Below are 18,255 nucleotides of genomic sequence, written 5' to 3'. Positions count from 1 at the left end.
CATTGTCATCACATAATGAGAAATGAAAAATATAAAACCAGTCCTTAACGTTGGATGGCTAAGGCAACCACCACTGCTCCCTGGCACCAATTCACGGATCCAGCTCTCCCCAGTCCCGTACTCTTAGTGGCGAATGCAAGCTGGTTTCTCTTTTTACCTGCATGAGTCGCTCCAACTGGTAAAATTTGCAATGCAAATCTTCAAAGTTTTGCTTGAAAAGTTCCCTGAGACCATAGTCAAACATGATCTTGACCAGAACACTGAATGCCTGTTCTTCAGGCATCTGTAACAGACAGGGAATGGGGTGGGGGTGGAGGTGGGGATCACAAAACATACAGAAGTTTTCTCAGTATGTTTAATTCATCCTTCCAGCCCTATCTAAATACTATGACATTTAGTGATATGTAGTAACTCAGGTAGTTGTGTTTTACTACATTCATTCACTCAATAAAGAAATATTAATGATGCCTATTCTGTGTCAGATACTGTTCCTATCCTCCAGAAGTTTCCCATACAATCAGTGTACAGTAAGTATAATATGAATTAGGTAGAAAGATCAGTGGGGATCCAAGAACAAGAAGGCCCGAGTCTGCCTGAGGGAGCGGAGTATAGGCTTTGCAGGACCGGATCTGAACTGAGCAGCAACAAGCCGACACACAGTGTAGGTTTCATCTTCTCAAATCATGACGCCTTCATTAAATCATTTTGCCTCCTTAGCTGCTATTTCTTTCTACTGAAAGTGTTTTTCTTCCTCATTGGCCAATTATAGCAGAATCTTAAATATCCTAAGGTTTATTGTAATGCACAAAGTACTAAAGTAATGGTCATGGCAATATATAAAATATTACAAAACCCCTTACCATTCAATTCTATTTATTGATGTTACCCCTGTTTATAATAATACCTACATCTTTCATAGCTTGGTGGAAAAACATTTCCCTGAGAACCTGGCAAAATGTCTAGCTTTCAAAACAGAAAAAAAAGCACTGGAAACGTTATTTAAGGCTTGGTGTGATGTAGCAAGCCTTCAAAATGTCAAGAAGGTGGGCGGGCTTCTGTGGAACAAGGGGATGGAAGTGGGCTGAACATAGAAATCAGAGACTAAAGCAGAACTACAGAACAAATTGGATTCAGTAATAAATGAGAAAAGCATAGCAATTTATTATTGGAAAAGGTAAGGGCATTTGGGGCAAAGGAGCAGATCTCAGAGGTCTCTATCGTGGAAGGCAATTTCACAATTTTGTCCACATGCTGAGGGACACTTGGTCTGCCCCAGAGTGGCATTTGTGATGTCAGACAGCACATCTGCTTTTCCTCTGAAACAAGCATTTATCTTAACACAATGGCAAGCAGTACAGAGTTCAAACCAAGACACTGACGATTTGTCTGGGAAACCCATTTTAAAGAGACTGTGATACTTAAATGGGGGCAAATGTTCTTGGACTGAAGTTGAGAAGAGAGACAAACCATACAGGCCTGAGAGACTTTGAGATATCAAGTCTTATTAAAACAACAGAACAGGTGTGTCCAGGTGGCTCAGTCGAGTAAGTGTCCAACTCTTGGTTTAAGCTCAGGTCATGATCTTGCAGTTCGTGAGTTTGAGCCCTGAGTCAGGCTCTGTGCTGACAGTGTGGAACCTGCTTGGGATTCTCTTTCTCCCTCTCTCTCTGCCCCTCCCCGGCTCTCACTCTCTCTCAAAATACATAAACTTAAAAAAAACAAAACAACAAACAAAATTTTAAAACTTGTCCTTTTGGCACACCTGAGGTTAAGTGTCCGACTTTGGCTCAGGTCATGACCTCACAGTTTGTGGGTTTGAGCCCTGCGTTGGGGCTCTGTCCTCACACCTTGGAGCCTGGAGCCTGCTTTGGATTGTGTGTCTCCCTCTCTTTGCCCCTCCCCTGCTCGCACTCTGTCTCTCTGTCTCTGTCTCTCTCTCTCAAAAAAATAAACGAACATTAAAAAAAAAATTTAAACCTTGTCCTTTTGATGGACATTAATTAGCTTGTCTGTGGTACTCGTTTTGCAATGTAGAGCCTATCAACTCATCAAATTACACACCTTCTGTATGTACACACACACACACACACACACACACACACACACACACACACATTTTTGTCAATTGTACCTCGATAGAGCTGGGGAAAAAAAAACATCTGACCTCTTTACTGATGTCACAGCTTTATGATATTTTTACATGCTTACTAATACCAATAAGCTAGGTTCTCACAGTAAGAAGATACAAAATGGTTTTTGGTTTTACTCATATTACAACCTATATACAAAATGGCTTCAAACTCTTCAAAAGCTTCCCCTTACTTAGAGAAACAAAATCCAAACTCCCTGAGCTGGCCTCCACTGCCCTCCTTAAGCTGATCTTGTTGACCTGTCCAGTTTCCTCCCCATTCCTCATCACACCCATGATGGTCCAGTCACACTGCCCTTCTTTCATTCCTTCCATATGCCAAGTTTTCCCCATCTCAGTGCTTCTGCATAGTGTACTATTCCTTTCACTGGGAGTGCTCGACTCCCCACTTTCTTGCTTTTAAAATAGTTTTCTTATTTTCCTAGCAATGTTAGCTTTAAAAAGTTAAACAATACAAACAAGTACAACAGAGAACGATAGATACCACTTCTCATTTCTCAGTGTTCACCTTAAAGGTTACCTCCAGAGAAGTCTATAATATAAATTAAGGCTCATTTGTTATACTCTTGCATCAAACTTTTTACTATACCTTTATGGCGCCATTGAGATAATGATGTGCTTGTGTGACTTTCTGCTTATAACCAGTCAGCTTCACTAGCTCTGTATCCACAAAGATTGGGACCATGTCTACCTTAGTCACTCCTGATCTCTAGCATCTACCGTGCTAAAGATGGAAGTACCCATGAACTCTCTACTAACATCACCTGTGTGGTATTTTTGCCAAGCATTTTAATTTTAAACAAGAGGAAATGATCAGACAAATCAAGAATGTGGAATATTTTATAAGACAACTTGCTTGAATTTTTCAAAACTGTCAAAGGCATAAAGCACAAGAAAGGCAAGGGGGGGATAGTTTAGATTAAAAAAAATAAAGAGACAGGACAACCAAAAGCATTGCTTGAATTGTCACTGATCTTGGTTAGAAAAAAAAAAAAAAAAACTTATAAAGGACTTCACTGAGTAAACAATTGGGGAAAATCAAATGTGGACTGTGTGTAAGACATTACTGAATCAATGTGGAATTTCTGGATGTGACTAGAGTATTATGATTATGTCCTTAGGAGATTCATGTTCAAGTATTTAGGAGTGAAGTATGCTGATGTTTGCTACTGATTTTCCAAAAATAACTTCAAAAAATGTTTTTGGTAAAAAATAAAATGCGTGCAAAAAAAAAAAGAGGAAAAGAGACATAGAGAGATGGAGAAAGATGTGTGATAACATATTAATTGGTAAAATAGAACAAAAGTTTATGGGTATTGCACCCTAACCTTTTTTTTCAATTTTGCTGTGGATTTGAAAGAATATCAGTAAGGTGGAGGGTAAAGGTCTTTGCTGAATAAATAAATGAATAAAATGGCACTAAAAATAGCCAACTTCTCTGCTTCCTTTCCACCTCTAATACAAAGATCCCCCAAATAAATACTAAAGAACAGTCTATCTTACAGAATATAAAATGTCCCTAAGAGTTCAACCAAGACTATCCAATCATTCTAGCAATAAAAATGAAATCTACCCTGTACTAGTCTTCAACACTGTCATTTATTCTTACCATATTTCTCTTCCATGACATTGTTACATTAATTTAAGGTAAAGGTTTCCAGATACAGGAGTCAAAACTCACGTACCAGGGTCTGGCCAAAACCAATATAAAACCATGCTCAAGTCTAAGGTTAGTATAAGCTGAGGCAGCTCATGTGTAAATCGTAACAGAAACCTAATACTCACATGGAGAAGCAGAACAGCAGCGAGAAATGACTGGCCCTGGCAATAGCCAATCTCTTCATCATACACAGAATATGCCTGGAGAAAGAAAAAAACACAGGAGGTGTAAATGAATGTAGTCACTCATGGGCCATACTTGCCCTACAGGACTCTGAACATAGGAACCTAGAAGATTCCCACATTCCACTATGGCATTTTGATGGTCAATGAATGAGGCAAATATTTCTCTCCAATTGCAATTTTTTCTTTACAATAAACAGAACTGTCACCATGCCACTTCCTGTAGGCCAGGAGTGGGTAAAGTTAAACAAAAATCACTTCAGCACTGAAAAAAGGTTGTTGTAACTCATTGTCTTTGCTCATGCTGTCTCATCTTCTGTCTAAAAAATATGCTCTTCCTTCAGGCTCCAAGCACTCCATTCTCTGGGGATTCCCTCTCTTCTCTGTACTTCTATGGTACTTGCTACACAAGTATAGTTATTATGCACTTATCATACTGCATTTTATTTTGCTTTGTTTTATTTATCTTTTTTGTGAGAGAGAAAGAGCATGCACTTGCGTGGACACGTGAACGAGAGCCGGGCAGAGGGAGAGGGAGACAGAGAATCCCAAGCAGGCTCCATGCTCTGGGTGGGGCCCGACGTGGGGCTTGATCTTACCAAGACAGATCATGACCCGAGCCAAAACCAAAGGACACTTAACCGACTAAGTCACCCACCCAAGTGCCCCCGACACGTCATTTTAAATGTCCATCTTCTCTACTGGACTGTGAGCTTCTCAGGGGCTGGGGGTGACGTCCTATCCAGCCTAGCCAGCACCTCACACCTTCAACCCAGCCAGTCATACAGCAGGCTCTCTCTAAACAATGTTAACTTTACTCATTTTTCTTTCTGGGAAAAAATCTTTTGGCAAAGACACCAAAATACAATCCTTTCCGCAATGCCAGTAATAACTTTTCTGATAAGAGGGACTACTCTGAAACCATTTGTGGGTTCCTTTGGAATTCTTGTATTTTTCTTGGCGGCAGATGATTATTACCCATCTCTTCTGAACACTATCTTTAACAGAATATTGACATCTAACATTCCTTGTGGTTTATTCTTTTTGGTTCTTTGTTTTTCAGTCTTGTTTTTATGATTAATATTTACAGTTCTCATGTAGGCTGTGGTGGAAAGGGAAATTCCTACAGATTGAAAATGCTATTCCCTATTTGACAAGTTTATTTCGGATGAAATTCCCTTTATTCTTCACTTTTTTTTTTGTGACACACTGTCTGTGCATCTCAAGAAAGCAATTCAGAATGAGCATGTTCAGAATAAAGATCAGTTAGCAAAATATGATGTGAATGCTTATTAGATGACAATTAAGTTAATATACACATGCGTTTTACCATTAGCTTTTGGTAAAACTATAGCTTTAGAAATACATTTTATACATATATATGTAATATATATACATATATATATAAATGGTAATTATGCTTTCATAAATTCAAGTAGAATTTCATATAATCTCATTAAATTCCCCATGTCATCAAAGCTTATCCAATGAGAGGGCTACAGAGCAGAAAACACATATACTTTAACAAAGACAAGATATGCAGAGGGCTTGAGAAACAATCTGCTTATATAATAAGGCATCACTTTTCACCTGTCCAATTAGTAAACACTAATAAGTATTAATAATAATTTTTATAAGACTGTGTTACAAGCTAGTGGTAATATATGCCAATACAGCTCTGTAGAAAGCAGTCTGACAATGTCTGTGAAGTCAATTAACAGTTGATTGGTCAAGAAAGAAAAGAAGCTTCTGAGTTTGTCAGAGCTGGGCTGAAATCCCACAACTGCTAATGTCTTGGTCTGGACCTTTGGTTCATTACTTATACTTCTTACTTGTAAGAAATGAGACTAATCATAGTATTTGTATCATAGACTTGATGTATTCTCAGCTCTCTCAGGTAAATTGCTCAGCACATGGTTTAATTACTTATGCACTAGAATGAAATGTACTAAAGGTAGAGAATGGAGGGGAGCAGATTTTTCAGGTTCACAGAAAAGCTTGAAGGAATATATACAGATGTGAAAGTACACGACACCTTTGGGAAATGTTTGGAATATAAAATTCTTGAGAGCTGTAATGAAATATGGGGAAGAAAAGGCACTTCATTAATTCATCAACATTTAATGAGTACCTACTATATGTCAACCACTGTGCCAACTGCTACAGATGCTAACATATATAAAGTGATTTCTGCCCTTGAGAACTTCATGGTTCAGGTGGGACATTTGGACACGTAAATCAACTCAGAGTACAAGAAGTTCAATGTAGCTGAAGCATAAAATATTTATGAATTAAGCCAGGATAGATTATAAAATGTCTTTAATGCTAAGCTAAGGAATCTGGGACCAGGTAATGAACTATGAAATTTTGATAGTGTTCTGTGGGTTATGAGGAAGCAATAAAGGCTTTCCTGGAAGCCCTGAAATCATCCAATCCTGGGGTCAACATGGAGAAAAAAGTAAGTTTGCTATAACTCAAAGGTAGGGAGACTAATGCAAGGCAGCTTTTGTAAAAGTGCTGGCAACATATGACAGAGGCCTGCCCCGTACCAGGCAGTGATTAGAAAGGGAAGTAAAGTGGTGCCTGGGTGGCTCAGTCGGTTAAGCAACCAACTCTTGACTTCAGCTCAGGTTATGATCTCACAGTAGGTGGGATCGAGTTCAATATCAGGCTCTGTGCTGATAGAACGGAGCCAGCTTGAGAGTCTCTCTTCCTCTCTCTCTGCCCCTCCCCCATTTGCATGTGTGCATTTTTTTCTCTCTCTCAAAATAAATAAATGTTCAGAAAGGGAAGTATAGCTATAAGAGACATCAATCCTATCATTTTTGAGAGACGGAGAGACAGAGCAGGCGTGGGGGCAGGGCAGACAGAGAGAGAGACACACACACAATCTGAAGCAGGCTCCAGACTTGGAGCTGTCAGCACAGACCTTGACTTGGGGCTCGAACTCACAAACCATGAAATCATGACCTGAGCTGAAGTTGGATGCTTAACCAACTGAGCTACCCAGGAGCCCCAGACATCAATCTTATCAAACTCAATGAAAACTAACAGAGAAATGACTGTATCTTCAGCAAGATAACGGCATGGAGGGAAAAAGGAAGATGGTTTCTAATTAAAAGAGCCGTAACAACTAAATATATGGATGCGGCTGGATTCTGATTCTAACCAAATGTATGAGGACATTTAGGGAAATCTGAATATGGCAGATACTGGATGGTATTGATCAATAATGATGGAAGCTACAGATGAATAATGATCTTATATTTTGAGATGCATAGTGAAGAATTTAGGATCATGATATCTGATATTTGCTTTGAAGTACTTCAGGAAAAAAAGGGATAGATGAAGCAACTGTGGCAATATGTTCATAAACATTAAATCTGGTGGAGGATGTATACAAATTTTATATTTGTATTCAACTTTTATATCTGAAAATTCTTATAATAAAACATGTTTTTAAATGAACTCTATTTTTAGACATTTTTGTTTGATGTACTTAACAGACTTTTACATGAAGAACAACTGGCAGCTAGAAGTTCAGGCCTTGAGAGAATGTGGATTTGGGAACATCTGTGCAGTGGTGATAGCTGAAGTTCTGGGGGTGGAAAGAGTCACCCAGGGAGACAGGGTAGAGCTACAGGAACTACTGACTGAGCACCTAGGGGAAGGCCTCTGTTTTAGGGGCAGGTAGAGAGAGAAATGAAATCAAAAGGGAGTTAGCAATGTTGTGAGAGAAGGGAGAGCAAAACCAAGAGGGCGAGAGAGGTCAAGAGCAAAGAGAACTGCAAGGAAGAACACTATGAGACGGAAACTAGAGTGCAGTGAGATAAGGAGGTTGGGGATCAGAGGCAGTGGGCACAGGGTTTCTTTATGGGAAATTTTGCAGTAGGATGAGGCATAGCTGGATGGCTGCTTACGGGGAAGCACAACTGAGAAGGGGCTAAAAAAGGATGATCAGAGAAGAATATTACAAAAGAAATGACAACTGTGGGGAAATTAAAATTAAACCCAAAAAACATTTCTCTAAATCTAACTCCCCTTATAGTTTGAAGCATCTAGTTTATCACTGGAAAAACCTGTCTTTTATTGTTAGCCTGTCCTAAAACTTGTTAGTTGTACTTTCTCAATCAGTAACATATAATAAGTTCCTTAAGGATTATGTCTCATGCCCCGTCTGTATTTCCTACATGGTAGATGCTAACTAGGTATTTAATTGATTTGGGGGGGGGAGGGGGCGCGGGTGGAGACTAAAGACTAGTTCTAAGGGCAGAGGAAGGTTGAAGAACTCTGGTCCTAGGTCCTCTTTTAGTCTTATGGCTCTGAAGTACCAAAATATTCTGGAAAATGGATTGCTGAAATTGAACACTTCCTTTACAGCTTTCCTGTACAGACTTTTTGACAGACATCAGTATTTCCCACCATTTATTATGCTGCAGTGCTAAAAGTCCACCTCGATAGGCATCAGCACTTCCCACTGTTGGATAGGTCCTAGGTGCCAAGTTCGTAATTTATAATGTGAATACCAAAAAGGAGTTTGCAGTGTTACAGGACACAGAAGGTCTTAACATAAAACCCACTGCCAAAAATTTAAATGTGGAGCCAGGGGACTGTCATCTGAAAGTCCTGATTGAAAGGGTAAAAGAAACCTAACCATTGTATTTCTAACTGACTTCCTGTTCATCATGAGCGTAAAATTAAAAAGTAACACAATTTCAGAAAGTCTACTCTCTTCTTTTTTGCCTTCTTAAATACCAAATGCAAATTACACTTTGTAGTTATCTTTTGTGTAATTTCAAAGAACGAGAATGACCATTCAAAACCGAGGTTTTTTTCTGGATGTGAGATACCTTGCATATTTTATATAAGGAATCTTGTCCATCTCCTCCTGTGTCCTTAAAATAGTCATGGGCTGGGAATGTCCGGTTAATATCCCGGGTGATGGCACTGTCCTGGGGAGACTCCTGTGGAAACATTAGGAAAGAGGTTTAGTAATCAATCATGTACGTACTTGTGTGAGTTTATATAACAAGGTCTTCTCATTTACATGCTTTAAAATACTGCAGGGACATACATACACATATGCATGCCCAGAGTTACCACATCTTCAGGCACCAACTGTTCAAGCGAAAGCAAAATAAAATATTAAGAAAAACAATATGGAAGAAAAGCAACCTGCTTACTGTATATACCTCAAGTATACTCCATTTCTGTTGCAAGGAAGTACAGCTGCTGACCTTTCTATTGCAAGATAGAAAATGTAATCAAAATGGACTTCCTATAGGAAAATATTCAAGCTAATCTCAAAAGGAGGTAAAATGCTCCCACTAGAAAAACTGGGTACAAAAACTGCTGCTTTAAATGATCATTTGGCATGAAGCCCATGTGCCAGGTTCTCAAAAGGAAAAGAGAAGTCCCTTAATTGGGGTTTATCCTAAGGGCAAATGGCATAAAAATGCACCCAAGAGTCTACTCAATAGGAAACTAGACCAGCAAATGTCAAGGGATTCAAGTAGGCTATGGGAAAATATCCTTTCTTTTGCCAGTGGAGAAAACTAAATATATGTCAATAATATCAGCAAACTTTCATACCACATAGCAAGTATCCAGGTATTTCTAATAAATTCCCCTTGTTAAATTTTATTTGCTTACATGCTAAAGAACTACAGCTGAGAAACATGACCTTCTATTTTAACAATGCATTGTTTTCATAAGACAATAGACTTGCTTCTCCTTGGTGAGACTACATCATATTCAGCATACCATCCAAGAGCCTGATACTCCTGTTTCAAGATGAAAAATCAAAGTGATATTCTTCTCTTGTCCAGTAATTCTCCAGTCTTTTAGGTAATCATGTTCCTAGGGCCATAAGTATTTTACAGTTGTGGGATTTGAACTTTATATTTTAAAATTTTATTGAACAAGTTTGACATGTAACACTGTATAAATTTAAGGTGTACAGTGTGTTACTCTGATACATTTATATACTGTAATATGATTGCCATTGTATCCATATTTATTACATTACATAATATATTCATTATACTGTTCATCAGGTCTCAATGGTTTATTTACTACTCAGTACAAGTTTGTACACTATCATTCTTATGCCCCCAAACTCCATCAACTAACTTTAAAGCCTATGCTCTTTTTTTTAACAAGTAAACTATTTAAACTTTCAAAGACATTGCCAAACTGCTTTTCTAAAGAGCTTTACTGGTATACTACTAGTTTTTAATATGTTATTAGCAGTTAAGGCAACTCAGAACCATGCTGCTCCCTGACAAAAGGACAAAACCCAAGGTGAGACCTGAGACTACAGTAGTTATTGTCTAGTGGCAGCTTCCAGGCTGCAGCACACAGAGAGCAACCTGAAACAGAGCTGGGTGGGGAGCGTCTCCCTGAGTTGAATAAAAAGAATACGGAGAGGGCAAAGTAGCTAGAGTTTGTAGATCAGTCTACTGGATAGGAAAAGCTGAAAAGAAAGAGATCTGCAGAGCTATCTAGAGTCATGAATCATGAAATAAAAAGTGATAAACTGGACTTCATCAAAACTTTAAAGCTGTACTATTCAAAAAAGGCCACTGTTAAGAACCTGAAAATGTAAACCTGACCAGGACAAAATGCCTATAAAATCTGATAATGGTGTTGTATCTAGAATACAAAACTTTGAAAAAAGATAAAGAGGCAAAAACAACTGGTTTTAAAAAGGGGGAATGGTGGGCACCTGGGTGGCTCAGTTGAGGTTAACCATCCAGCTCTTGATCTCACGGTTCTTTGTGAGCTTGAACCCTATATCGGGCTCTGTACTATCAGTCCGAAGCCTGCCTGGGATTCTCTCTCCCTCCGTCTCTCTCTTTGCCCCTCCCTTGCTCGTGTGTTCTATCTTCTCTCAAAATAAATAAACGTAAAAAAATAAATAAATAAAAACGGGGTATGGTGGTATAAGATTGAAGAGATACTTCACAAAAGAAGGCATACACATGGTGAATAAACACATGACAAAACTTCAGCATCACTCATCATTAGAACAATATAGACTGAAACTACAATGAGATCCTACTACATACCTACTAAATGCTAAAATTAAAAAGAACCAAGATACCAAGTACTGGCAAAGGGTGTGAAACAACTGGAACTCCCAAAATTTGCTGGTGGGAATGCAAAATGGTACAAACATTTTAGAAACAGTCTGGAGGGTCATATAAAGTTAAACATAAACTTCCCATTTAATTCAGTGATTCTACTCCTAGGTATTTCTCCAAGAGAGATGAAAATATGAATACGTGCAAAGACTTGACCTGGAATGTTCATGGCAACTTTATTCATATTAGCCCAAACTGGAAACAATACAAATGTGCTCCAATGGGTAAATGGATAAATAAATTGTGGTACAATCCAGATAGTGGAATACTACTCAGGAAAACAAAAAAAAACTCATACGTGCAACATGAATGGATCTTCAAAAGCATTTTGTAACTGAGAGGAGCCAGACACAAAAGATTATTTTCCATTAATTCCAAGTGTATGAAATTCTAAAAAAAGGTAAAATTGTACATTATAGAAAGTAGATCAGTGTTTTGAAGAGGCTAGAGTTAAAAGGAGAAAACTGATTATTAAGAGACATGAAAGAACTTTTGGAAGTTTGAATATGGAAATATTACCCATTACATCTATGGTGGTAGTTAATATGTATTTAATCATTCACTTAAAATTTGTGTATTTTACTGTGTATAAATTACAAGGTTGATTTTAAATGGAAAAATAAAAAAGGACACCCACACAAATGAAAGAGACCCAAGATGATTCAAGCTCTTCAGATTAAGAAGAATCCTACTTTAGGTAAATATACAGCTAAATGATAAAAATGATGTAAATCCGTATTAACCTAAAGATCTTAAAACAGGGGTACAGCTTAGAGGCACACATAGCCGAGTTTGAAGGTTGGCTCAGTTTCTTAGATGAACAACTTCTATCAGTGTCTGACATGTATACAGAAAAGACTTGATAAAAGTGAAAGGAAGCAATCTCCATCCAGCACTGCTGAGTGCTGGGGCTCTCCTCTGAACCCACACATGTACACTCACCAGTGATATGTGAAATACACACGCACACACACACACACACACACAGTACCTAAAATATATATTTTTATTTTTGTGTATCTTATCCGCCCTATAAAACTATTCACATAGGTATAGAGATTGTGATTTGGCTTTAAATTTTCCACAGAGATTAGCATAATGCAGGGCATACAGTCAGTCAAAGCTTGATAAATATACCTAATAATTTCCACACTCTTCTTTTAAAAAAAATTTTTTTAAATATTTTTGAGAGAGCGAGAGAGTGCACAAGCAGGGGAGGAGCAGAGAGACACAGAATCTGAAGCAGGTGTCAGGCTCCTCAGCACAGAGCCTGACGTGGGGCTTGAACTCACAAACCACGAGACCATGACCGGAGCCGAAGTCGGACGCTTCACAGACTCAGCCACCCAGGAGCCCTGAGTCCAAACTGTCCTTTAGGACTGAGCAATGGCAACACTCATGTGGTCTACAGCCCTACCTAAACCAGGATCTCTAATGCTTAGTGTTTAATTCAAGATCCATGTGAATGAGGAACAAACTAAGTCAGGAAAGAACCTTATTAACTGGATAATTTCAAAGACATTCCAACTAAACATCTGAAAAAAACCAAGAATGCCGAAATGATTGGTTCCTTTGTAACTTCCTTGTGTAAAAGGCAGGCAAGAGAAAATAGCAGTCATGAAAAGTAAAACAGAGTGAAGACTTTGAATCTTTTAGTCCAAAATGCAAAGTAAGTTGAATCATCCTACAATTATTAGGAGAAATGAGAAGGAAAGGGGGTCTAGATCAGAAATATAAGCTATATTATAGTGGATTAAGGATTTTTTTTTCAGCCTAGGATATATGAAGTCTCTTGAACTCAGTTTTAATTTTACCAAATTCACACAATGTGAAACAGCAATGCAGAGAGAACCATAGGCATATAGGGAATTAAGAAATCTTTACCATTAATAACTCTCTATCTCATGAATAGCTCAAATAAGCAACAAAGGACTGAATATAAACAGTCTCAGTCTCAGTTCTAAAACTGCAGCATGACAGAAACTTACCTTACCTCTAGCATCAAGAGAAAAAAAACGCAATAAACTGGATTTAATTAAAATTTTCTTACAAAATATGCCATTAACATCCAAACTGGCAAGGAGGAATTAACACTTTTACTATTTGCAGATGACATGATTTTATATATAGAAAAATCCCAAAGATTCCAGCAAAAAACTACTAGAACTGATAAGTGAATTCAGTAAAGTTTCAGGACACAAATATCAATGTACAGAGATTTGTTGCACTTCTACGTACTAATAATGAAGCAGCAGAAAGAGAAATTAAGAAAACAGTCCCATTAACATTGCACCAAAAATAATAAAATACCTATAAAACAGTGATGAAAGAAACTGAAGATGACACAAAGAAACAGGGTGCCAGGGTGGCTTAGTCAGTTGAGCATCTGACTCTTGGTTTCGGCTCAGGTCATGATCTCATGGTTTGTGGGATTGAGCCCTGCGTCCCAAGCCCCTGCTTGGGATTCTCTCCCTCCCTCTCTCTCTGCCTCTCCCCAGCTTGCATGCACACTCTCTCTCAAGATGAATAAATAAACTTAAAAAAGAAATGAAAGACATCCCATGCTCATGGACTGGAAGAACAAATTGTAAAAATGTCTATACTGCCTAAATCAATCTGCAGGCTTAATGCAATCCCTATCAAAATACCAACAGCACTTTCAACAGAACTAGAACAAATAATCTTAAAACTTGTGTGAAACCACAAAAGACCCCAAATAGCCAAGGCAATCTTGAAAAAGAAAACAAAACTAGAGGTATCGCATTTCTAGACTTCAAATTATACCACAAAGCTATAATCATTGAGACAGTATGGTACTGGCACATAAACAGACACATAGATCAATGGAACAAAATGAAAATCCAGAAATAAACCCATAACTATATGGTCAATTAATCCTTGACAAAGGAGGAATGTACATACAATGGGAAAAAGACTGTCTCCTCTTCAAAAAATGGTATTGGGAAAACTGGAGAGCAATATGCAAAAGAATGAATCTAGACCACTTTCTTATACCATATACAAAAATAAACTCAAAATAGATCAAGGACCTAAATATGAGACCTGAAACAATAAAAATCCTAGAAGAAAGCACAGGCAGTAATTTCTCTGATACTGGCCATAGCAACATTTTTCTAGGTATGTCTCCCAAGGCAAGGGAAATAAAAGCAAAAATAAAACTATTGGGACTACACCAAAATAAAAACCTTTTGCACAGTGAAGGAAACAATCAACAAAACAAAAGACAACCTACTGAATGGGAGAAGATATTTGTAAATAACATATCCGATAAAGGGTTAATATCCAAATATATAAAGTACTGATACGTCAGAGAAAGACAAATATCATATGATTTTGGAATTTAAGAAACAAAACAGATAAATACAGAGAGGGAGGTAAACCGTAAGAGACTCTTAAATACAGAGAACAAACTGAGGGTTGCTGGAGGGGTACTGGGTGGGGGGATGGGCTACATTGGTGACAGACATTAAGAAGGGCACTTGTTGGGGCACCTGGGTAGCTCAGTCGGTTGAGCGTCCTTCAGCTCAGGTCACAATCTCACAGCTTGTGAGTTCGAGCCCTGCATCGGTCTCTGTGCTGACAGCTTGGAGCCTGGAGCCTGCTTCAGATTCTGTGTCTCCCTCTCTCTCCCCCTAACCCACTAGCATTCTGTCTCTGTCTCTCTCAAAAATAAATAAACATTAAAAAAAATAAAAAAAGAAGGGCACTTGTTGGGAAAAGCACTGGGTATTATATGGAAGTGATGAATCACTAAATTCTCCTGAATTATGACACTATATGTTAATTTGGATTTAAATAAATACATACATACATAAAAGAACTGATATGACTCAACACTCAAAAAAATGAATAAAAAATTAAAAATGGGCAGGAGACACCTGGGTGGCTCAGTGAGTTGAGCATCTGGCTTTAGTACAGGTCACAATCTTACGGTGAGTCTAAGCCCCACACTGGGCTTGCTGCTGGTCAGCACAGGGCCCACTTCAGATCCTCTGTCCTTCTCTCTCTGCCCTTCCCCCGCTTGCTGTCTCTCTCTCTCTCTCTCTCTCTCTCTCTCTCTCTCAAAAATAAACAAACATTAAAAAAAAAAAAAATGGGCAGGGGCCCCTGAGTGGCTCAGTCGGTCAAGCATCTGACTTCGGCTCAGGTCATGATCTCACGGTTCATGAGTTTGAGACCCACGTCGGGCTCTGTGTGACAGCTCAGGGCCCCTGAGTGGCTCAGTCAGTTAAGCATCTGATTTCGGTTCAGGTCATGATCTCACGGTTCATGAGTTTGAGACCCACGTCGGGCTGTGTGTGACAGCTCAGAGCCTGCAGCCTGCTTCGGATTCTGTCTCTCTCTCTACCCTTCCCTGTCTCAAAAATGAATCAACATTTTAAAAAAGTTTAAAAAAAATGGGCAGGAGACATGAACAGACGTTTCTCCAAAGAAGACATACAGTTGGCTAACAGACATGTGAAAAGATGCTCATCATCAGGGAAATGCAAATCAAAACTACAATGAGAGTGGTGCCTGGATGGCTTAGTCAGAAAAGCATGTGACTCTTGATCTTGGGGGTCATGAGATCGAGCCCCACGTTGGATATAGAGATTACATAAATAAATACATTTTTTTAAACAAACCCAAAACTACAATGAGATATGACCACATACTTGTCAGAATGGCTAAAATTTAAAAATTTTAAAAAAAGGACGCCTGGGTGGCTCAGTTGGTTAAGTGTCTGACTTTGGCTCAGGTCATGATCTCATTGTTCATGGGGGTGAGCCCCACATTGGGCCCTGTGCTGACAGCTTGGAGCCTGGAGCTTGCTTCAGTTTTGTGTCTCCTTCTCTCGCTGCCTCTCTCCTGCTCATGCTCTCTCAAAATAAACAAACATTTAAAAAAAGAAAAAAGAGGGAGATAAAATAGTAGCTACTTTCAGTATGAATTCATGCAAAGCACCAAGACATTGCCTGGCATATAGGCATAATAAAAAATAATTTTTTTTTTTTAAATACAAGAAACAACTATTGGCGAGGATGTGGAGAAAAAGGAACCCTTGTGCACTATTGGTGGGAATGCAAACTGGTGCAGGCACTGTGGAAAACAACAGTTAAAAATAGAACTACTCAGGGTACCTGGATGGCTCAGTCGGTTAAGTATCTGACTCTTGATTTCAGCTCAGGTCATGATCTCATGGTTGTAGGATCAAGCCCCGTGTTGGGCTCTGTGCTGGGTGTGAAGCCTGCTTGGGATTCTCTCTTTCCCTTTCTCTCTCTCTCAAAATAAATAAATAAACATTAAAAAAAACAGAATTACACTACCATCCAGAAATCACACTATTAGGCATTTACCCCCCCCGATTACAAGAACACTAATTCAAAGGGATACATGCATTCCTATGTGTACTGCAGCATTATCTATAATAGTCAAATAATGGAAGCAGCCCAAGGATCTATCAACAGATGAATGGATCAAAAAGGTATGGTATATATATATATATGGTGAACACGTGCGCGTGCACACACACACACACACACACACACACGCACACACACACAGAAGAATGTTATTCAGCCATAAAAAAGAATGAAATCTTGACATTTGCAACAACATGGATGGAGCTAGAGTATAATGTTAGGCAAAATAAGTCAGAGAAAGACAAATACCATAAGATTTTACTCATATGTGGAATTTAAGAAACAAAATAAACAAGCAAAGGATAACCAAAGAGAGACAAGCCAAGAAACAGACTAACTACAGAGAACAAACTGATGGTGACCAGAGGGGAGGTCGGAGGGGCAGATGGGTGAAATAGGTGATGGAGATTAAGAGTACACTTATCATGATGGGCACTGAGTAATGTAAAGAATTGCTGGATTACTACATTGTACACTTGAAACTAATACACTGTGTGTTAACCACACTGAAATTGAAATAAAAACTTAATCTAAAAAGAATACAATACAACATGCCAATTAAAAAAGAAATAGGCAAGCAGTACATATATGTGAAAAAAACTAGAATACATCTAGAATGCAAAAAGACAACCTAATAAAACTGACAAAAATTTGAACAGGCACTTCATAAAAGAAAGTATATAAATGGCAAGTAAGAAAATGAAAAGGTTAAGACCACAATGAGATAGGCACCCAAAATGTGCCAAAAGAGAATATGTAGTGATAAGAAGGGCTACTTTCTGGAACACTCTGAGACAAGTAATTTAATCAATAAGGATTTGGAAAATCAGAATTATAATTCCAAAGTATTAAAGAAAAATTAACCAAAGCAGCATTAATGCAGTTTCTGGAAGATTTTGGGACTTGAAAGAAAAAAAGGAGACTGAAAACACTAAAATAATGACTAAGATGAATTTCACATTGACAAAGCTTTCCAGATATGATGAACAGACATGATATTGACCTATATTTGGAATGAGCTACAAATTATTCTAAAAGAATTTGTTAATTCTATTCTTGAATTATGTCTCTACTTCTAAAGAGAATTCTTTTAAAGAAAATGTTAGATGAATTCACTCCAAGGAATTCTATGAAACAACAATGAAAGTTCTGAAACATTCTGAGAATGACAGACTGTGGCTTAACACAGCATGAAGGTTAAATAAATTAAATGAAGAGGGGTGCCTGGGTGGCTCAGTCAGTTAAGCCTCTGACTTCGGCTCAGGTGATATCATGGTTTACGGGTTCGAGGCCCGCATCGGGCTCTGTGCTGACAGCTCAGAGCCTGGAGCCTCCTTTGGATTCTGTGTCTCCCCCTCTCTCTGCCCCTCCTCCCTCATGCTCTGTGTCTCTCTCCTTCAAAAAATAAATAAACAAACAAACAAACAAACATACATAAAAAAATTAATTAAATGAAGAATTGAGAGGGACACGGAAAACTTCAAAATACACTATGCCAGTTACTTTAGTCATAGATTGGTGATAAAGGTAACTTGAAGGACACAGTTATCAGAGAGCTATGGTTTGGAAATTCAAATGCACACAGGAAAGGAAAGTAACACAAAACTAAAAATATACTATAATTGATCAGTTCTCATCAATCTGGCTTCCTTCACCCATTGACCATGGGAGTCATCAGAGAATTAAGGAGTAAAAT

General features: G+C 38.4%; 1 protein-coding gene across 3 annotated transcripts in view; it reads right to left on the bottom strand.

Annotated features, from left to right (window-relative positions):
- RABGAP1 (RAB GTPase activating protein 1) overlaps nucleotides 1-18,255 on the bottom strand; it is a 168,169-nt gene that overhangs the window by 30,530 nt on the left and 119,384 nt on the right. For all 3 annotated transcript variants that reach the window (XR_006960278.1, XM_047069184.1, XM_047069189.1), the window contains 3 exons: nucleotides 8,842-8,955; nucleotides 3,935-4,009; nucleotides 158-283 (listed from right to left, as the gene is read on the bottom strand). Coding sequence is in view for 2 of the 3 variants with exons in the window: in XM_047069184.1 (XP_046925140.1) it covers nucleotides 158-283; nucleotides 3,935-4,009; nucleotides 8,842-8,955 (315 nt within the window). In the remaining variant the exon portion in view is untranslated. The remainder of the gene's footprint in view (nucleotides 1-157; nucleotides 284-3,934; nucleotides 4,010-8,841; nucleotides 8,956-18,255) is intronic.

Source organism: Lynx rufus, unplaced genomic scaffold (genome assembly GCF_022079265.1).
Source record: "Lynx rufus isolate CCGP_SWC_20201006 ecotype Redwood Valley unplaced genomic scaffold, mLynRuf1.p SCAF_10, whole genome shotgun sequence".
Taxonomy (NCBI): domain Eukaryota; kingdom Metazoa; phylum Chordata; class Mammalia; order Carnivora; family Felidae; genus Lynx; species Lynx rufus.
The sequence above is the reverse complement of the archived record's forward strand: the minus strand, read 5'-3'. Positions and strand labels throughout refer to the sequence as shown.